At 41.1% G+C, this 22810-nt stretch overlaps 1 protein-coding gene and 1 long non-coding RNA gene across 16 annotated transcripts in view; one reads left to right on the forward strand and one right to left on the reverse strand.

Annotated features, from left to right (window-relative positions):
• TRPM3 (transient receptor potential cation channel subfamily M member 3) overlaps window positions 1–21155 on the forward strand; it is a 618857-nt gene extending 597702 nt beyond the window's left edge. For all 14 annotated transcript variants that reach the window (XM_075128732.1, XM_075128737.1, XM_075128735.1 and 11 more), the window contains 4 exons: window positions 4781–4931; window positions 6210–6409; window positions 7173–7305; window positions 13862–21155. In XM_075128732.1, coding sequence (XP_074984833.1) covers window positions 4781–4931; window positions 6210–6409; window positions 7173–7305; window positions 13862–15308 — 1931 coding nt within the window. In that variant the 3' untranslated portion in view covers window positions 15309–21155. The remainder of the gene's footprint in view (window positions 1–4780; window positions 4932–6209; window positions 6410–7172; window positions 7306–13861) is intronic.
• Window positions 1–22810, reverse strand: part of LOC125636774 (uncharacterized) — a 135660-nt gene that overhangs the window by 70718 nt on the left and 42132 nt on the right. Inside the window, exon 3 of one of the 2 annotated variants that reach the window (XR_007356724.2) lies at window positions 5589–5828. The exons of the other annotated variant lie outside the window; for it this stretch is intronic. This is a non-coding gene — a long non-coding RNA (uncharacterized LOC125636774). Of the gene's footprint in view, window positions 1–5588; window positions 5829–22810 lie in introns of those variants that run through there. 2 annotated transcript variants of the gene reach the window in all.

Below are 22810 nucleotides of genomic sequence, written 5' to 3' on the forward strand. Positions count from 1 at the left end.
AGATTTGCAACTGTCCTTTCACAAGCCCTTAGCCGAATGCGCATTAAAAATTAGTAATGCCCATGTCATGTCTGGTGTAATTATATTAGAGAAATGGACCTTGGAGTAAACATAGCCCTAGGCCTAAATTCTGCAGATGCTTTAGGCCTGAAACACTCAGAGATGTGGGTTACAGCTGTTTGCTCTCATGTGATGAGCTGGCCAGGAAAGAGGAAGGGCTGGGGAGCTAAGAGGAAAGGCTTGTACAGGAAGCTGCAAAAGTGAACATGGAAAGGGAAAATAAGCATAGGAGGGGATTATGAAAGAAGAAACAAAGGATGCAAAAAATAACTGTTTCTACTGATGTCAGGATCCAGTGTCCTAAAATTTAGTGAAGTTGCACATGTGTAACTGAAATTAGAGCTGGGCCCTGAAGAGCCAAAATGTTAAAATCATAGCTCTGAGATCTATGCTCAATGTCCTACCTTCATTTAATTTGTAGCTAGGTATCCAACTAGTCATGTGTATGTGCAGTCACCTAGTATACACATGCAGTTGTAGTAAAAGGCCTTGAATCAGCAAAACACTTAACATGCTTAAGTACTATGCTGAATCAGGGCCATAGCATGCACAAACATAAGCACACAATCTTAAACAAACATTGCAACTCTGTTTTGAAAATGTTTGTCATGATCTAATTCTGCCTTAAATTATACAAAATAAATGCATTTATCAAACTCTATTTTTAAATGGCTGAATAGAACTTTGATGTTTTCTTATGCCAGTATGAGCATGTATATTTATTCTCTAAAGAGAATGCTAATTGTGTTAATTTTATTTTAATATAATCTCTTTTAAACACAGTCATGCAGTGTAGCGCACCTAGTCACAGATTACTGTGTTTCACAGCATGAGAGACTTCTGTGGTACTGGAATCATTCCACCTGTGCCTCCATGCTTCTCACTATCCCTAGGGTGTGTTTCTGTAGCATATGCTCACACTGGACCTGCACATCTCATTGTGTTGCTGTAGACACCTCTGTCACATAGATTGGACATTTCAGACCACAAATTGAAGCACAGGGTGTTTTGCTTGCTATTTGTAAGTATATGATCACAGACTTCTCAAGGAGCGCAGATTTTGTGGTGCATTTCAAGCGAAACACCCTCTTCCATAGCAACACCAAAGCAGGTGATGGTCCATACATCAGAGACAGGAAAAATGACCTTTGGCTTAGGGGAGGCTGCCCTGGACTGGGAGCTAGGAGACTATGAGTTCTAAGGTTACCTCTTGCACTGCCTGCAGTTCATATTTCTATGCACTTCATAGCCATTATTATTGAGCATGTCCTCAGATCTCTCCCTTAGCCTACCTAGAGGGAGACAAGTATTATTCTCCCCATCTCACGAATAAGTTAACTGAGATTTGGACAAGATCACACCCAGTAGAACTAGGAATAAAACTCAGGTATATACGACAATCGACCCAAGGCTAAGCTGTGTTGCCTTTCAGAATGAACATACCAAATCTATGTACTTGGCTAACCTATCTTCAACCACTAAACCATGCTTCTCTCCCAGGGGCAAGAACAGAATCAATTAATTCTGATTCCCCACCATCCTACTGTTGACTTGCAAATAGTTGTGTGTCACTTTGCCCCCAAAGCTGGCCCACATGGACGGTGACGCATCTTGTTCAAGTGGTAGAGGGCTACGCTGGTGATCTGCATGGTTCTTATGGTTGTATATAGTAGAATTTCTGTTTTTCTTGTTTGCTTCCTAAATAAAATCCATTTTAATCCATTTGTTTAAAAAGAAATGAAAATAATCCTATTGTATAGTTTAAACCATTGTAAACAGTCAGTACTGGTGTGATGTGCAACAAAACACAGGTGTTCCATATTTGGGTCATTCGTCACACAATTTAATTATTTCAGGCAGATCTGAAGGTTGAGAGGTATGGTTGATTATAGCAGGTTAGCTGCCCATGGAGTGCCACACAAAATTAATATTGAGTTGTCATGTAAAGGCAGCTGACTCCAACACAACAGGCATAGGCAGGAAGCCTTTGGAAACCTGTATGGGGAAAACCAAACACCCATGTGTATGTAATTCCTGTGGCATGAAAGGGGGTGGAGAGCTGTTGTCATACTAAGTCTAATAGTCCATCATACTCTACGGCATAAACTGACAGGGCTGTATTAATGGCATTCTAAATCCTCAGAGAGGCGGTCTATATTAAAGGAGGCTGGAGAAATCCTCTTTGGTCAGATAATTAAAGCTGGATTTTTTTTTAGGTGAAAATCCTTTTTTTTTTTTTTTTTTTTTTGTAATTAGAAAAACAGGATAAATGTAGCCAGAGTTTGGGCTAAGCTTTCGATTTCCCTGAAGTATGGTACAAAATACGCTTTTGGGACATTTCTGTCAATGTGATAGAGCAAGATTATTCTTCCTGCACAGCTATTCCTCAGCATCCTTCATGTGCTATAGCAACTGATTATAGGTGTTTATTTTGTTACTGATCTGGAGTCTTTATAGGGCCAAGTTATGAATTAGGCTTTGTATCCTGCCGGACTATCGTAGCTTGAAATCAATGCATGCACATAAATCAATTCATGGCCTCGCCCAACAGAATTTTAAAAGCACTTTGTTTATTTCCTGATCCTGATAAGTGCTGAGTGCCCTCAACCACTGTTGAATGGAGGCTGAGATCAATCAGCACTTCACAGAAAATCCTCCACAAGTCTCAAGGCAGAGCCCTTGATGCCTACATGAAACTACAGTTTGACAAGCTAAAGGAAACATTAAATAAGCAGCTAATTGAAAAGATCTGTAAATAGCATGTTGTTTGAAGAATTATTCTCTTTGAATTCATCCCAGAGAGAGAGGTTTTTTCCCCTCTCTATGGGGGGGAAGACTAATAATGATTATTAGCACATGCACATGCCCCCAAGCACAGCACAGCCTTTACAGAAGGGTGTTATTGGTGTATGAGGTATTGCTTGTTCTGGCAATGTAATGCCTTTTCTGTGGGTGGTGGTTGTATATTTTGCCCTGGGATAGTATGTCAAACATTGACCTCTTCCATACAACTGCATCAAGTACAGATTTAATAGTATAAAATCTTCACATACTGCCCCAAAAAAACAATGCCTCAGTGCTACTTGATACACATGACTAACACCACAATATCATCCACAATTGACTCCAGTGGGCTTTGGGTCAGGCCCAGAGTAAACATTTTGAAAAGAAATCAAACTAGATTTGTATGTCACAGATTTGTTGATTTAGGGGGGGATTTTCAGAAGCACTCAATGTTTGCCTAACTCTGCTCCCACTGAAGTCAGTGCTAAAACTCCATTGACTTCACTAGGAGCAATGTTAGGCCAATGCTGAGTACTTTTAAGAACATAAGAACGGCCACACTGGGTCAGACCAAAGGTCCATCCAGCCCAGTATCCTGTCTACCGACAGTGGCCAATGCCAGGTGCTCCAGAGGGAGTGAACCTAACAGGTAATGATCAAGTGATCTCTCTCCTGCCATCCATCTCCACCCTCTGACAAACAGGCTGGGGACACCATTCCTTACCCATCCCAGCTAATAGCCGTTAATGGACTTAACCTCCTTGAATTTATCCAGTTCTCTTACATGCCTTTTCCCTGACAGCTAAGGCACCTTTAAAAACCTGGCTGCCAAAGCCAACCTTGGTAGGTAGACAGCCGGCATGTCATGAAAATAAGGAACCTGATCTTCACAAAAGGCTACTCAGCACTTCATTTCTCTTGCTGCTGATCTTCAAACTGCACCCTTACCAAATACTACAGTATTAAATGGATCAAAATAATGTGGCTGCTATCATATGTTGGACACTTATTTTGGGACACTGTCATCATTAAAAGCTGATCTCAATAAGTCAGGGTGCTGCAATGGTTTAGAAAGAGTACATAGATCGCTTGAGACCAAAATGCCAACCAGAGTTATGAACTGAACTGAACTCACATTTATAAATGGGAGTCTGGCCAAAACATCATCAGAGAACTTAAAAAGTAATATTTTATCCCTCCTCCCCCTACTTCCAAAAAACTAGTACAGAGTGTATTTGAATCTAAATCATTCAGAAAATAAATTGGGGGCAGCTCCACTCCCTCCATGTTCCTATACCTGATACAATAAATACTTGATTGTTTCATGCATTATTCTAGGCAGGCAGTCAAAAGTCCTTTATAGCAGAGGGTCATTACAAACACTACCATGGTGGTTCTTAGATTCTTGTGTATAGCAATGGCCAAATAATTTCATATATTACTTTGTGGTATTGATTTGCAGTCCCTTCGATCAATTAGCAAAACCCTAATTATTTATTCCAAATAGAAAATATATGTTAGCTCGTAGGAATAAGCATTTGAGTCAGTTCACATGCAAACCTCTAATTACCACCAGTACATAGCACTATTTCAGAAGCAGTTTGAAAGGTCAATGAGGGACAGGCAGCTGCAACTAAAATCACTCAAACCATATAGACTTCCTGAAATTTCTCAGGGAAAATCTTGATGCTGCTAACAGAAGAGCATTCAATATCAAGAGCAGTAGCTTGTATAATCTGTAGTGAATTTGACAGGTGTTGGATCACAGCATTAGGCAAGTATATAATCAAACCTCTTGGGGAAGCATCATCCCACTGTGCTTTGGAAGATTTTTGGGGGGGAAAAAACCTTCTTCATAAATATTTAAATGCTTTTGTAGGGAGTGCTGAAAATTAGGTTTCGTTCTCATTCGTTTGTTTATACTGTTTTTTCCCAGCTCCCTGCGGCCAAAATGAAACCAGAGAGGATGGCAAAATAATCCAGCTGCCCCCCTGCAAGACAGGAGCATGGATCGTTCCTGCCATCATGGCATGCTACCTCTTGGTTGCAAATATTCTTCTGGTGAACCTCCTCATTGCTGTTTTTAAGTGAGTGGAACACTGATACATGTGGATTCAGGGAGTTATGATTGTGACGTTTCCCTGGGGCCCCCTAGGTTGTGAGGCACTCACCACCACCTGAAAGAAAACCTGCTTATCACCTTTCTGGTGACCAGTCCTTAATCACAGACCTTAAGAACATAATTTTAAGTATATACACACAACTCCTTATACAACATCCATACATACATTTTGCAATGGTTATGCTGACCAGTGTGATCCAGGCCTTATATGACATGCTTTTGATGAACCCATGGGATCCCTGTACTCCATCCAGAGGTCGTTGGGTCACAGTGATGATTTGGCCAGCATGGCAGCCTTTGCAGACTGCTGTGCTGTAAACTGGGGTTTGGAATCCGTTTCAGGGGAGCTTTATTATAGGTGGGAGTGACAGAGTAGATTGTCTCCAGGAAGGGCCGGATTTAGGGGCAGGTGACTGCCTTGGGGTGTTGGGCTTGAGGGGGGCTGTTTTTGTTGTTAGCGACAAAAGAGAAAATAGAATGTTTGAAGTAAAATGTTTCAGGTGTTGATGTTAGTACATTTCAGTTATTCTTAAAATTAAAAAGTTTCTACAAGCTTAGAGGAAATGATTTTTTTTAATTGGTTTATATATGACATGAAATAAAATACAGATTTATAGATCTTAGCATGCAAATTTATCCTCTTATATGACAGGGATAAATCATGCATGCAAATCATGCATCAAAATCATGAAATGGGTTACAAATGCAATAAAAAATAAGGTATTCAAAAGTGTAACAAATGGAGTTACAAAAGACACTCCTCACCTTGGGCGCCATTTGGTGTAGGTCCAGCCCTGTCCCCAGGGTATGTGGTGGCTGTACAGTTCTTTAGAATTTGTGGTATCCAACCTACAGAGATCCACTGGGACAGAGAGCAAGGAATTTCTGCATTCTAATCTCAACTATGGCACATGTTCACTTAATCCTTCATTGCCTCATTTTACCCATACATAAAATGTGGATAATAACACGTACTCACCTCATGAGCCTAACTGCATGAGCCCAACTGTGAAGTATTAAGTATTAATATTCTGTCATTCATAACCAGCATATCTTTGAAACTGCTGGTACAGTCATGCTTTCTTGAGGTGATAACAGTGAATCTTGTTCTGTTTTTTATGATGGGCTTTGACACTATGTGAAATCTGTCTAACTAGGTACTGTATTATCATGTGGGGGAATACCCAAAGATGGTTTCAATCTCACTTTATTGTCCTTTTTTCCCCTCTCTCTTTTCTTTTAGCAACACATTTTTTGAAGTCAAATCTATATCCAACCAAGTGTGGAAATTTCAGAGGTATCAATTAATCATGACATTTCATGAAAGGCCAGTCCTGCCACCACCTCTGATTGTTTTCAGCCACATGACTATGATTTTCCAACACCTCTGCTGCAGATGGCGGAAACATGAAAGTGACCAAGATGAGAGAGACTATGGACTAAGTAAGGTTCAACCAGCTTACACCTGTAGATAAAAAGCGTGACTTTCAAATTCATTTGGTGGTCCTTATAGTTTGGAGGGCATGTAAACTGAATTCAGCTCTACAATAACCTTTTCAGAGAGAAACAACTACATATGCACACAAATACTAACAAATTAATTATTTAATTTTATCAGTGTATCTCCCACCCTTAGAGAAAACCAGCAGAATGTATTAAATTTTCCCCTCTCCCTTACCACTGCTCGATATACAAACATGCCCTTCTTCCCTCCACTTGACAACAGGGAACCCTGAGACCTGAAAGTTTTGAAAACAGCACCTGGCCCAGAAGAGATGCTAAGAATTTAAGTACAATTAAGGATCTTTGTTTGGGAGATATTAGAAATAGGAGAATTTACCCAAACTTTTCCCAAGTAAAAAATGGTTCAAATTTGGCTAAGGTCCAGGCCTTATTTCTTTGTTTTAACTAGTTCATTAAACCCTAATAATGATTTTGTAAAAAGACAGGACTACATTTTCAAAGTGATATTCATCCAACTGCTAAAATTCACAGCAATAGTTTTGTGTGCACAATATTTATCTGCCTGATTGATGGCTGGTGCGCTAATTCAGTTGCTGATTCTCATACAAGTGTATGATGTAGATACAGCCTTGGAGACTGCTTTTGAAAGTTTCGCCAACGGTCTACAATAATAAAAATCAGGATTTTGTTTCTTATAAATTTCTGCTTTGTCAGTGTCACATTCCTCCTGTAATTCCCACAGAACTGTTCATAACCGAAGACGAACTAAAAAAAGTGCATGACTTTGAGGAGCAGTGCATAGAAGAATATTTTAGAGAAAAGGATGATAGATTTAATTCTTCCAATGATGAAAGAATCCGCGTCACTTCTGAAAGGTGATTTTTGGTTTAGTTTGGTTCATTCTATATCAGGGGTGGGCAAACCACAGTCCACGGAAGTCCACATCCGTCCTGCCAGCTAATTTAATCCGGCACTTGAGCTCCCACTGGGCAGCGGGGTCGGGGACCGCTCCACAGGCTCATACCGCAGCTCCACGCAGTTCCTGGAAGCAGCAGTATGTCCCTCTCTGGCTCCTACGTATAGGGGCAGCCAGGGGGCTCCGCATTCTGCCCCTGCCCCAAGTGCCACCCCCGCAGCTCCCATTGGCCAGGAACTGTGGCCAATGGGAGCTTCAGGGGCAGTGCCAGTGGAGGGGGCAGCACACAGAGCTGGAGGCAAGACATGCTGCTGCTTCCGGGATCTGCTTGAGGTAAGAAGGGGAAGCCAGAGCCTGCACCCCTGATCTCCTCCTGGGCCCCAGCCCTCTGTGCCCCTGCCCTGATCCTCCTCCCGCCCTCCGAACCCCTCAGTCCCAGCCCAGAGCACCCTCCTGCACCCCAAAGTCCTCATCCCCAGCCCCACCCCAGAGCCTGCACCCACAGCAGGAGCCCTCACCTCCCCACCATGCCCAAATTCCCTGCCGCAGGCCAGAGCCCCCTCTGAACCCTGCAGTCCCAGCCTAGAGCACCCTCCTACACTCCAAACCCCTCACCACCTCCTGCACCCCAACACCAATTTCGTGAGCATTCATGGCCTGCCATACAATTTCCATACCCAGATGTGGCCCTCAGGACAAAAAGTTTGCCCACAACTGTTCTATATAGTATTTATCTTTAAATGTGTTCCTGTTACCATTGCTACTTTCTTCCTCTCCTTGGTGAGGGAACTGCTTGAGGCTACTTTTTAAATTATTCTTCACAGCCTACAAACTGCAGCGGGCTGGAAAATGTTCAAATTTTTTTACTACAAATTTTCATCCAGATTTTGAAACTATAAAACATTTAACCAGCTCAGCTAGAAAATAACAAATCCATGCGTTCTTCTTGTATCTGAGTTTTTCAAATCATAGCCCTAGAACACAGGTGATCAAAATATAACCTGGAGGCCCAATGTGGCTATTAGTTCTTTAAGGCAACCTGTAACAGGTGTAGCCCACTTAGAGCGGTCAAGAGCACTGGATGTCTGGACCTGTGAAGTGGAATGGGAGTTTTGCCATTTACTTCAATGGGACCAGAATTTCACCCATAGAATTTACAGACTCACTCTCTCTGTATTAAAGATGAAGGTAACTGCAATCAACTCCATTTTATGTAAATTCTATGCAGCCTCAGGTTCCTGGCAAATTCCCAACATAGTTCTCAGATCTCTCTCCTCTCTCTGTTTAAATGAGTGTTTATGTAGCCCTCATAACCACTGTATCTGAGCAATTTAGTTAAGTTCGAGTTCGCCATCACAGATCATATCTATTGACTTAAGGCATTGGTCTCAGTAAATATTTCAGGCCAACATCCAGTCAATCTATTAATAACTAATTCATATGAGCCAATGAAAACTCTTTAATTCTTTCTGGTTAAGTTTTTCTTAGAGAGACAATGAGAGCGATGGTTGTGAATTCATTTCAAGAAGAAACTCTCTTCCACCTATGCTGCATCCTCACAGCACCACATCTGATGCAACCAGGTTTAAAATGTGCTTTATACTGGCATAGAAATATATTTTAGTTTTATTTCAGCTTTGAAAGTAAATCCAGCTAAGAACAGGACTAGCATACCGTATATCCCCTTAACCATCCGCATTCCTGGCTGAGAACTGTATTCTCAAACAACACACTTTTATGAAAGTACATTAAAGAGGAAGGATAGTCCAGTGGTTAGGGACTAACACAGAACCTGGAAGACCCAGGTTCCATGTCAGCTCTGCCACAGACTTTCTTTTGTGACTTTGCATGAGTCACTTAGCTTTTCTGTGCCTCAGTTCCTCATCTGTAAAATGGACGTGACAGTAATTTTCTTCCTCATAGGGGATAAATACATTAAAGATTTGAGGTGCTTAGAATCTTATATAGCCCCAGTTATTGTAGTATCTTAGATAAAAGACACTTTATGAACCAGAACCACAGATCTGTCCCAGTCCATTCCCAGCTATCTTGAACATGGGAAAAGTTTGGATCTGGACCCAGACTCTATCCAATTGTTCTGACCCAGAAACATAAATCTAACCCCTCTACTCTTTCCCCAAACTGAGGAATGTTCAAAACTCGCTCCAGATCCAAGCTACATAACTCAGGGCCATCTCAATAGAAATTGTTAATAAGTTGCAGGACACAGAAGCTTACACACCCTCTCGCTTTTCTATCACAATACCTGGTCATTATCCTGTAGCAGAATACATAGAGCATTACACCCATTAAAAACTTAAATTATAAGCAAGGTCCACAAAATAATAGGTCGAGTCCACTAAATCTACTTTGTGTGACATAAAGTGGACGTGAAACAGCTAGAGAGGCCTGTGGAGAATTCCCCCTGAGTTGGGGAACTCTCTCCCAGCAAGAAGCCGAAAGAAGGCAGCTCTACCACCTCCTGAATAAGCCACTCCTCCCTCTCCAACCCCTAGCGTAAGGAAGGGGGGGGACATATGAGTGGCACAGCAGAACTCTGCTATGCCCAGTCTTACAGTAGCGTCAAATCCCTACAGGACTGTATGCTAGTAGTGTAAGTCAGAGCTGCTGTCTTGCCTTGCACGTAGGCCAGACGGCTCAGAAGCAGGCTCCCCAGTCAGACTCTGTTGAGCATTATTGCTTCATGTGCTGCACACCTCATTCAGGATTGATGCCTTTGCTTCTTAAACATCCTATTGAGTGTTTTGGGTTTACACAGTCTGTTCTGTGGCTTAGCTTGAGAAAGGACCATAGTTACATGCCATAGGTGCAGGCAGGCTAGTTATGGGGAATGAATGAATGAACTTCCTCAACAATACTACAAGAGGAGATGCATTGGGAGGAGTTGGTGGGGTAATGTGAGAGCAGGACTGAGTCTTGACTCAGGGGAAACAATCTCTAGGAAGAGAGAAGAAATTGAGAAAAGAATTGGGGTGGGAGTTCCTATACTGTGGTGGAAGTCAACCATACTTAGGCCCCAATCCTACAAAGCTTGCTTATATGCTTAACTTTAATCATGTGAGTATTCCCGTTGATTTTACAGTTATACATGTGCTTAAGTGTTTGCTGGACCAGGGCCTTGCTCTTTTGCTTCAGGCTTCTCTGAATCAAGTGACAACTTACACCTTTACCGTAGGCTGTGGCTGAAGGGAAAGCCCTCTGGCATTTGTGTTTGAGCTGACATGCTTTATATTTAGTATTTGGATTTACAATAAAACACCGCACAAAGGAGTTCAAACTTGGTCTGTGTGTAGAATCTTTCCTACTCTGACCATCCTATAGCGTCCTATAATGAAAAACTGAACCTGGAAAAAAACATAAAACAATATTTTAGTAATCCCAAATGTTCATGGGGCACACCAGTCAAATAACTTAGAAAAGTATCTATCTACCTACTTAGTAGGTTCTCTCAAAGGCATTAATCACAATAATATCTATGTGTTAATAATACACACTTCAGGAGAGGAGAATGAAAAGTAACAAGCTGTAAGGTGGTTCTTCCAATTATATTAACTAGAAAGGCAAGCCTTGTTCAATCTCCTGGAGACCAAGAGCAAGGTGGGATTGATATGTTTTTACATGGACTTTCTATTGTAGAAGAGTTACAACACATTCTCTTTGGAATCCTTCTTTCATAAACAATATACTACTGTCAGCAGTTCATTTCAATCAGCATAGCATTATATATTTACATGAAGTTAAATTATTTTGCTTAAAATATATGCAGCCATCATATCAGTCCACCCTGCAAATGTTCCTTCCTAATTAACAGACAAGTCCTGTCTTAAAGCCAATGGAAAAACCTGCCATTGACTCCAAAAAGATGAGGATCAGACCTTAATAGTGCTTAAGATATTAGGTTTAGCTTCACCTAACTCCCAAAGATTATTTTTAAAAATCTATCCTTAGACTATTTGCCCAAGGTCCCACAGAAAGCATAGGCACTTGACCCATGGTGTCCCACATCCCAAGCTGGATCCTTAACTACTGGGCTATCTTTCCTCTCAAAATATTTAAAATTATTACTGTAACCAGAGGCCCCACATGACTGTTGATGGGGAGGGCACAATTTAAAGGTACCAGGGCAATATGTGACCACCCCACACCTTGCCTCTGGATCTAAAATAGATGTTTTAAACCTGTGGTGTGTGCCACCCCATAGGGGGAGCAGAGGAACGTTTGGGGAGGTAAGCAGCAATGCCAGGTGCCTTGAGCCCGTGACTCCAGGCAGTTAGCTAAATAGAAAGCAGAAATCTGCGGGCGGAGGGCATGTGCTCCCCTCCACACGCATTGTCTCTGACTGTAGCATCCAAAGACTCCAATCAAGATTGGAACCAGAATGTATTAACTGGTGCACAAATACGTATTCAGACATGGTCCCTACTGTTATGCAACAGCATGCACACACAGAATTAGATAAAAACATAAATAGTCTTGCTGGAAGGCTGCAATGTAACACTACTTTATTTCCTAGAATTCAGAACAATAACACACAAGAATCTAAACAAACAGAGAGAAAAAAACCAGGCTGCTCCCTAAAACAAAGAGGCACAAATCACCCTGCCTTACTATACACTGGCTGTCTACAAACTGACTCTAATTGTATGCTTCATTCCAGAGCCCACCATTAAAATCAATGGCAAAATTCCCTAAACTCAATGGGATCAGAATTTCTACTTGTTCAGTATCTTCTATATCCCTAAATTTTAAAGTTAGATATGTCATCAGAGAAGAGTTATTTTACAGGTTGAATGTGTGCCAGTGCATTCAGTCATTGGCTAAGAAGTATATAAAATTTGCATTTTAAAACCAGAACTTTTTGTTAAATTGTTAAATTATATGGCAAAATTGATTCCAGTAGGAATTGGTAGCTTGAATATTCTCTATTATGGGATTATATCTTGTGCTTGAAGTGGGAAAGGCCTTTTGCCCCAAACATTTTTGTTTCCTTTGACTAGAAGGGGTGGTTTAGTGGTCAAAAAACAACTTGGGAAGAGTGACGTTTCTCACAGCTTCAAAAATCTCACAGCTTCAAATCTCAGCAGTGTTTATTTAGCCATTCGTCTTTCCAAGTCCGATACATATACACCTCTACCCCGATAGAACATGACCCAATATAACACGAATTCGGATATAACGTGGTAAAGCAGCGCTCTGGGGGGCAGGGCTGCACACTCCGGTGGATCAGCGTGTCTGGCTCCGACACACTGCTCTGAGCGGCGTGTTAAGGGTGCCGGGCTGGGGCCGAGGGGTTGGATAAGGGGCAGAGGGTCTCGGGGGGGGGGGGTGGTCAGGGGACAGGGAGCAGGGCAGGTTGGATGGTTCAGAGGTTCTGGAGGCAGGGCGGTTGGGACGAGAAACAGGGGCGTTGGATAGGGCGTGAGCGTCCCAGGGGGCCTGTCAGGGGGCAGGGGTGTGGATAGGGGTCGGGGCAGTCAGGGGATAGGGGGTTGGCTAGGGGGTGGGGTCCTGGGGATGATTAGGGATGGGGGGGGTCTCTGGAGGGGGTGGTCAGGGGACAAGGAGCGGGGTGGGTTGGAAGGGTCGGGGATTCTGAGGGGTCAGTCAGGGGGCGGGAAGTGACTATTAATAACGGAAATGCTCGAGGCCAAAGCAAGTTCGATATAACGTGGTTTCACCTATAATGCGGTAAGATTTTTTGGCTCCTGAGGACTGCGTTATATAGGGGTAGAGGTGTAGTACTAAACAGTTTAATGTGTGTTGTTCTTTCAGATAAGACTTCTGAAACTAAAATTTTGTCCACTCTGCATGCCCATTAAACTGGGGTGCAATCCAGACCCCATTTATGCAGTATTTTCCACCTCTAATTTCTATGGGTCTATTGTATTGAATCTACTAAAGTATTTAAAGGTAACTGATAAAACAATTGTTTTATCAATCAACTAAAAATAAACTGCAAAGCAATTAGACTAGATCCTTAGATCTGTATAAGCTCTACTTAGAGAAAACCCAAGGAGGGACAGGGGCAAAAGTGGTTGTATTCCACTTTCACACACACACCCTTAATCCTGGAGCCAGCCATATCCCGCTTTGCCCTGTGGCACAATTTATAGCAACCTCATCGCTGCCCTAACTTTTACCCATCTGCAACAGCACCCAAAGCAGCAGTTCTGGCAGCTGGGGATTGCCAGAGCAGACCACCCCCTTCCTCCTGCCAACATACCCTACATCAAGGCCTACAAGTGGGTAGCATAGAACTGGTTATTCTGGTTCTACACCACTACTGCAGTTTCCTAGAAAAGGGGAATCATTTTGGCCACTTAATCCATCCTTAACTGTTTTGCAGCAGATGGGGTGATATAAAAATTAGAATAAAACAGAGGATTTGGCCTGGACTTTTTAAGCCCTATTTGTTCCCATACCCTTTGGCAGGTTAATAAATGAACACCAGTAATCACTCCCCTGCATATAACCCATGCATTCTTCTTTTGAAGGGTAGAGAACATGGCCATGCGCCTAGAGGAAGTGAATGAACGAGAACATTGTATGAAGGCTTCGCTTCAGACTGTAGACGTCAGGCTTGCTCAGCTGGAGGACATGATAGGACGAATGGCTGCAGCCTTAGACAAGCTGACTGGTATAGACAGAGGGGAAACGACTAAGATACGATCTAGAACCTCCTCAGACTGCACAGATGCAGCCTACATTGTGAGACAGAGCAGCTTCAATAGCCAGGAAGGGAACACTTACAAGCTTCAAGAGAGTATAGATCCTGCAGGAGAGGAGTCAATGTCCCCAACCTCTCCTACCATCATGCCCCGCCTGCGAAGCCACTCTTTCTATGCAGTGAATATGAAAGACAAATGTGGGTTAGAAAGGTTGGAAAATATTTTTAAAGAAAAGTCTGTGAGCCTGCATCGAGCAAGTAGCTCACACTCTGTATCAAAAGAAGCAAAAGTACCATTAGCCCCTACAAGCACTTTGTCAATTGCCCCAGACTCCAGAAGGCCTTCGTCTTGCATAGATATTTATGTTTCTGCCATGGATGAGTTGCATTCTGGTATAGAACCTCTCGACAGTTCAATTAATATACTTGGTACCGGAGACCCATCTCTGCAGGCTCAAATAGCCTCTTCTGTTCTAGCAAACAGTGCGTATATTAGCAGTACTCCCAGTGACAGAATTTCCGGCAGGAGTATTGATTGTGAGGAAACCTCTACAATGGAAGCAAGAGTGTTTTCTTCAGATTATTCACATATCATAGATAGCCAAAACCTCTGGGAGTCAGACCCTCCTTTGTATCAGACCTTAGAGCGATCTAAAAGCAGTCGCTATCTGGCTACTACCCCATTTATTCTGGAGGAAACCCCAATTGTGAAGTCTCACAGTTTTATGTTCTCTCCTTCTCGGAGCTATTTCAGCAGCCTTGGGGTGCCAGTCAAAACAGCGGAGTACACAAGTATTACAGACTGCATAGACACCAGGTGTGTCAGCACTCCCCAGAATATTGCAGAAAGATCCAGTTTTCCTGGAAATCATGGAGACAAAGTGGAGGACTTGGGATGCTGCCACCCAGAGAGAGAAGCAGAGCTAAGTCACCCAAGCTCTGATAATGAGGATATTGAGGTCAAAGACAAAAAGGGGGCTTCCTTATCTCCGCAAGAAAGCAGCACAGCAAGAACACTGTCCAACAACATACCACTTCCAAAAATAGAGAGGGCCAACAGTTACTCAGCAGATGAGTCCAGCATGATGTATGCACACACAAGGAAAAGCTATTCTATCAGTGATAAACTTGATAGACAGCGTAACACAACGGGCCCACGAAATCCATTCCAGAGGAGTAAGTCATCCAGGCCGGAGAGTAGAGGAGACAACTTGTCTATGAGAAGACTGTCTAGAACAGGTGCCTTCCCTAGCTTTGAAAGCAAGCACAGCTAGACATGCATAACAGGAGGTCTAAGAGTCATCCGCTCTCCAGTCCATTTTCCTTAACAGAATAAAATATGATATGTCAACTAAAGTCAGAGTCTGTCACTGGTCAGGTTAGCACTTTGTTAATCTCATTTTCGCACACTGAGTTACTGGATCCTGACCGAGTTGACATTTGCACTTAAGGAAAGAGGGAGGGAGGAAAGCTTTATAAAGGCTTTAATTTAAAAAAAAAAGAAAAGAAAAAAACACCCTCACAAAGACTTGAGTAGGTTCAGAGATCTGCCTTTTACTAGAAGATATCCTAGGATTTCTCGTAATTATTCATGAGTTTCTAAGACACAGGGCTAAATTGGCAAAAAGAAAAGCATACAAATGAGATACTCTAAACTGATTTCTATTTACATCAGTTCCATCATTGCAATGACTGAGGAAGAGCATCATTGTAGTCTATAGAAACGAGCTGTAAGCAAATCCTAAAGCTCCCCCATTTCTGCAACTGATCATTGTAAAGATAAACAAGGCAACAATCATATAGTTCACCTGTCTCTTTTTGTATTGAATTCTAGTGCCACAAAATGTTTATATTTTCAAGATGGGAAAGGAAAAAGAACTGCTTTTTGTATTGCAATGTAAATGAAGGAAGAATTTATGTAAAAAAAAATAAAATTGTCAGGTGGTTTCCTGTACTGAACAGGCATTGTTATTGTGGTACAGTTGAGCCAAGCTCAGGATGAATGTAATTAAGTGGAATAGTATATATTTATTTTTTTACCACATTTGTCATCAATATATTGTCTCACTAAATTAAATGATGTCATGGAACAGTAAGAATAATGGGCTGAGATGCTCAAAGCAGAGCAGGAGGGATATTATATTTTCACTGTTCTCTGCAAGATTTCCATTACTTCCATTAATTGTTATCCCCCTCCCAAATTGCTACCATGTTCTTCTTACTGTTCTTGCTGCTGATTTTTCATATCATTCACCCAACACAAGCATTAACATTTTACTTATTGAGACAGTTGTATCTGAACACTCAAACATACAAAGTTTATCAAGCAGTCTGATTTCAGATTACTGTTGTTTAATGGAAAATGCTCTTGGCAGAGTATCTCAAAACAATAAAATAAGATTTTAGAGGTAAGCTAAAGCACCAAAGTGAAAACCGATATGTGTTAACAGCAAAAGTAGTCAGTTGCAAGTATGCTTCCATTTAACAGCAAGATAGAACAAACCACAACATGCATTTTAATAAAAATTCTGCCCTCAATTGTGTGTATGGGACCCCAAATGAAGTCAGCAGTAATACGTCCTATGCATCTGAGTGCAAAACCTTGTTCATGATGTTAATAAGGTGTTTCATGCCCTTATGATAGCATCTCTTGGTCATATAATAGAGCCTTAAAAGTAGTAATTTGATCACAATTTCACACCATTTTAGAGGGGGAAAGCTTAATCTTGAGAAGTTTGGAAGCGAATGCTATGACCATTAGTTTAAAAAATAAAACAGCCTCTAAAAAAAACTACTATACATGTGGATCCAGGTCCTTTATTATTAATGTTAACGTGGCTGGGATTTTCAAAGTTACCTATGGGGTTTTGAGGCATTCCATGCCCATTAATTTTAGTGGGAGTTGGCCACGCAAATCTAAGAGACATCTTTGAAAGTCTCAACCTAATTTATCTCTAGGAATTCATCCCAGGGGCATCTGAGTGATAGGCAACAAAGCCCTATCTCAAAATTAAATATCTGACCCCCGAGAAGAGGCAAAGAGAGTGGAAAAAAATTGTGAGCAGTGACTCACTTTGTGGAAAGTTGGTGAAATAAACAAATGCAACATGTTGACTTTTAAACACAAAATGTGTTATTTGTTAGTGCACCAATTATTTCCATTTCGTACTTTGTTAAATCAGTCCTTCTGTGATCTAGGCTCAGCTTGATCCACATACTGTGTTTACTTGATTGCCTTGAGGTCCATGTACTGGTTTTCTGTCACATGTCACTGATCAAGGGTACAATTTCTGACCTGTCACTCAGTGAATTACAAAGTGTGCTTGTGATGGGCTGATTGTTAAACAATAGCTTTCCCAGGGACAATGCCATTTTTGTTTAACAGTCTGCTTCAAATGTGCCAAATTTTGTATCAGTCTGTTCCTAAGGTTTCTCTAAATCAGCCGTTTTATTTATTGCTTTTTTAATTTAAGGATGTTTTCTGAAACTATTCATAGACTTTTCCACCTTCATCAATAAAATTAGCATGTACAAGAAGAATTAATTTGAGACATCCCCATCACTTTATTAGTTCAAGGTGCAGAGATCCCCTCTGGGTGATTCATTGTTAGTTTATTGGGGTAAAAGGGTTTCCCAATCCAGGAGCTGTAAAATAATTAGAATACAGCACTTTATTGACCTGGAGCATAAACTCCAGGCATGGTGAACCAGGACACTTTAGTTATGTCTTTTAACTGCCATTATATATAAATTCCACTATAAAAAAGTATAATTCCAAAATGTCAAAACTTTTCCTGAATGTTTCCCATTTACCTAAAATAAGGTTTCTATAGCATGTATTATGATGGATGGTAGAGTATTTTGTTTATCTTCACTTGTTAATGTCAGTGGGATGGGGATTTTGCCCCCCCTCTCAACACTGAATGGTACAGGTTGTTATAACTTCTTTAGTGGAGATAAAAAATAACTCAGCCTTCATCATCTTATAACTATAGCTTGTGCCATATGATATATTATGTATTGAATGATATCTTATATAGCCCATGTATAATCCAGTATGGTTTTGACATGTGATCATATAGTGAATGTTACAGGGCAGCTTTAACATTACATTATAAAGTCATACTTCTAAATCTGTAACATTCAGTAAAATAGCACATGTTGCATTGAACATTAAATCCCACTATCCAAGTTAGCATACATATGGATTATGCATTTTTGGTCACAATCTGTAACTGCTGTATGTTTCACACGTCCTTCTGTACAGCACCACTGTAAATGTTTGTATGAGCTGATGTATAAGTCTCTAATGAGCCACTGTGAGCTGTGATTGGTGAGTTGTGATAGTGTGAACGATGAACTGGCATGTTATGCAAAAGATAAGATAAATGAACTTTAAATAATATTTTGAAACTCAGTTGACTTAGCTGTTTGTTTACATATGCTGGCCAATTAAGGAAGCAGTGTACAGTATTTTATAAATATTTTCATATAGTAATCTGTTCTGTTGTTTCCAGTTTAAGTGATGCTATTCTATAGTTGGGTGTACACTTGTCCTAGATATTGGATTATAGCATATTATTCTTTCACAACAGTGTGATATGACTGAACTAGTTTCTCTTCCTTAAAGTCCAGTCTTTTTTTGTGTCAATGAAAATGCATGCATTGTTCCATGAATTTCTTTGGACTACTATGAGGCTTAACATTTTATTATTGCCTGCCTGTAATAATGAATCCAGTTAGGAATTTAAAAAATCAAGTTTTTGGACTTTTACATTATGTTCAATCTTTAAGCAAACTAAATTGATTTTTATTTTTTTGTAAGCTACACTTCAAGATGTCATGAAATTGAAGTACTAAACACAAAGGTGTGAACCTACAGCAGTGCTGAGACATTTAGCTCTCTACTTTGGAAAAGATAAGGTGTTTCATTACTGTTCTCGGCACACCTGTCTGGTAACTAATGGCCGTGAGGTACAAATTGCTAAAACATAACAAACAGTGAGAAAAGGCTCATTAATCCACATGGCAAAAATCGCTCTAGACTCCAGATAATTAATGTTGATTTAAAGACTTCTAGTGAAAATGAATCAGTGTATATGGATGGGATGGATGATTTTGTTAGGGTGGGGGTGACTTGAAATGTAATATTTGTACGAGAAGTAGAATATTTGTTTCTTAGAAACTATCTGGCACCTGGGAAATGCAAAGGTAAAGCATGTCTACCAAGTTTGAACAACTGCTTATACCGTAAAAATAAGTGCCATTCACAGGACAGGGCCTCAGTCCAATTCAGCGGTTTTCAACTGGCAGCCTGTGGGCCGCATGCAGCCCAATTAGTGCACAGCTGTGGCCCGACCCAGCTCAGCGCTAAAGACCATGTGCTAAAGGGTCTGGGCTGCGCTGCTGCCTAACGTGGCGGGGACAGGAGCTCCTGGCCAACCCCATGAGCTCTGGGGCGCTGGGCAGCCAGCCCACCCCACATGGCAGGGCTCTGGGGTCAGGGCAGCCCACACATACAGCCCACAATGTGTAATAACTTGAGAACCACTGGTCTAATTCCTGCAGTTGGAGAGACCAGGCCTGTTCTCTCAAAAGCAAAAGTTATCAATTTACAAATGTGGACTGAGCTCACTGAAATGATCAAAAATCTCTCTCTAAACTGTTTGTTTAAAACAAGAAAAAAAGTCTTCTTGTATTTGCTCAGGTTATCACTTTAAGGGGATTCAACAACCAAGAGTAAGGAAAATATGAGGTGGTCATTCTTGGATTTCCAAAGTGGGAGTTGTGATTTAGGTGGTTGTGATGATTATGAATTTCTCCCCTCACCCACCACCACCTAACAAAGAGAAAAAGGAAAACAACATTTGCATTTTTGCACACACCAGCCCATTTGAGACAGCAAAACCAGATTAACGTAAATTTATTATGACAGCTAAGTTAATACTTTTTCTAAGAAAGGAGCCTAAGGGTATTGTAGGATGAGTTCTCCCTCACCAATCTCACATAACCAAGAGCACATTCCAAATAAGGAAGGAGGGCAAAAGTAAAGGACTTGGCAGGGGGGTTGCATTTAGCTGATGAATTCCTTCATTACTGTACATTAGAATTTACCCTCCTGTCCTCTCTGGCATAAACGAATACAACAGCACTACCCCTGCACATGAAAGGAGTGACTGTCTCCACTCCCATGACTGTTATGTTGCTTTATAGCCAACTGTAGTCGCATTTTGGAGAGCAATATAGCAAGTTCCATCCTTCCCCTTTCCAAGGTAGATTATTGGCTAGATTATGATCTTTGTTACACTGGTGTAAATCTGCAGGAAGTCTACATAAGTGGAGTTACTGTGTATTCACTGCAGAATAACGAGCAGAACTGGACCCTGAATTTCCAACTTTACATCACTTCTAGCCATTATACACGTTGTCCTTAACCAGGTTTCCAGCGGGCAGTCTACTGAATGAGCCACTGGGCCTGCCTAACTTCAATTCAGATAGGCTGTGAAACCTAGTTATCTGCTGCACTTTCATTCTGAACAAGGTTCCACTGAAGTTCTTATTTCAAAAGGCTCTCGAGGAAAATGGTTGGTTATGATATTGCTGTTGCTGGTGGAAAATGGTAACTTTTGTTTATATGACAGTAGGGGGGGGAATGGCTCTGAAATATAACAATGTGCGTGCACAACAGTAACCTGTATTAAAGGTATGTCCTCCTTTCACCCCTGAAGCTGTCTTATGTGAGGAGAGCCTATATGCTGCTAGTGCTGTCTGGAACAGTGTTTGCAATATTACTGTACTAATAGCTATGTAATGATATAATGTAAGGGTTATCGTTTGTAACTGTTATACCAAACATTTATAAAAGGAGGGGGAAACCATTCAAATGTCATTTTTAAATAAATTCCTATAAATATGAAGGTTTTGAATTTTGATTTATTCAAATATATATATTACTAGGGAAAACAGTCCTTTTTAAAAGGTCTGCTGGATTCACAGTGCACTTTTAGACGGTGTGGTTAGATACAGAATGAAAAAGCGGAAGTTGGCAGTTACTGCAGTAGAACTTTCTGAAATTTCTGTAACAAAATGTTTTGCAATAAAACAGGATGTAGTTCAAAACATTTCTACAGCCTTCCAGTGCATTTATTTGCCGTCATCTCTTTTCAACACCACAATGGACAATGACGCAAGTGGCAGCTGCCTTTCTCCAAATAAAATCTGATTGTTTTACTTCAGTTCTCGCTAAGGCTAATTTAAAAACAGAGGTACCCTCCCTCGCAGCATTTTACAGATGTAATAAAAAAAATCAGACTAGTTTAATAGTTCTCCCAAACACTTCTGGGTCCTGGTCATCTAGATTTTTTAAAAGTAGGCACCAGTTCCAGCTGTTCTGTATTAGTTCAAACCCTTTGTTAGGTGCCCTGACACAGGTAGTCCTAGATTTACATATACCCCACATATCATAGACACAGTAAATGAAGAGAAGTGAGGTAATCTCTCCTATTGGACTAACTTCTATTAGTGAAAGAGGTGAGCTTTCAAGCTTACACAGAGCTCAGGCCAATACATTGGTCACCAATGTATGCAAACTGGAAAGGATCTAGAGGCAAGCAACAAAGATGATCAAAGGGATGGAATGCAAAGGCTGAAGGAACTGAGTATGTTTAGTCTGGAAATGAGATTAAGGGGGAGCGGGGACAGAATATGATAGCGGTCTTCAGATACTTGAAAGGCTGCCATAAAAAAGTTGTTCTCTTTTGCCACTGAGGGCAGGACAAGAGGCAATGGATTCAAACTACAGCATAGCAGACTTAGATACAGTTAGGAAGTTTTTCCTGACATTTTAAGAACAATAGGACAGAGTGTGTGGGGAGGTTGTGAAAGCGTCTTCACTGGAGGCCTTCAAAAGGAGGCTGGGTAGCCATCTGTCTTGGGGGGGTTTAGACACACCCTGCATCTTGGCAGGGGGTTAGACTAGATGACCTTTGCAGTCCCTTTTAAATTCATGCTTCTAAACAATATTACCTAATATCCTGGGACCAACACAGCAAATCATAGAGATTGTCAGGCGGTATGATGCCCATTTTAGGTTATAACAGAGTGCAGGAAGCCAGGTCACACAGCGTCTAATCCTGGCTTTGCTATTAACTTGCTATTGCATTTTAGGTAATTTACTTAATTTCTGTGTCTCTGTTTCCTCACCTGTAAAAATAACACACCCACCTTTGTAATGTGTTCTTGGATTTTCAGATGAAAAGCTCTATATAAGTAAGTGCAAAAGGTCATTTAGTGTTGACAAGCTGAAATAGTATCATTTACAATTATTGTATTATATAATGCTACCAGAAATAGCCAATACTTGCTTCTAATCATGAAACATAAGACCATGGGGTAATAAACGAAGCTAATTGGCTCCATGCTGCACCATTCATCTTTGTTTTGTAACCCTATATTGTAGCTTTGTATTGCCAGTGTGTGCCGAGGAACACGTATGTAGTAGGGTTGCCTAAATGTGTGTGTGTGCGGGGGAGAGGCTGCCGATAATACCAAGCTGTATCTCTATACCCCGCGTATCCTGAGTGGTGTGTATACCTGACGCTTTCCAGCTCAGGTACCAGAGAGCGCAAATGACATAAAAATAGGAATGAAGTGAAGAGTGTTTTATCCCTTGGTTTATAACAGTAAATGGTATCAACCATCCATGAGAATGAAGCAATTTAAGAGCCGTTAGATGCACATTAGGTGCCTTTGCAGCAGAATTACAAGGTTAGGACAG

Source organism: Caretta caretta, chromosome 5 (genome assembly GCF_965140235.1).
Source record: "Caretta caretta isolate rCarCar2 chromosome 5, rCarCar1.hap1, whole genome shotgun sequence".
NCBI classification, from domain to species: domain Eukaryota; kingdom Metazoa; phylum Chordata; order Testudines; family Cheloniidae; genus Caretta; species Caretta caretta.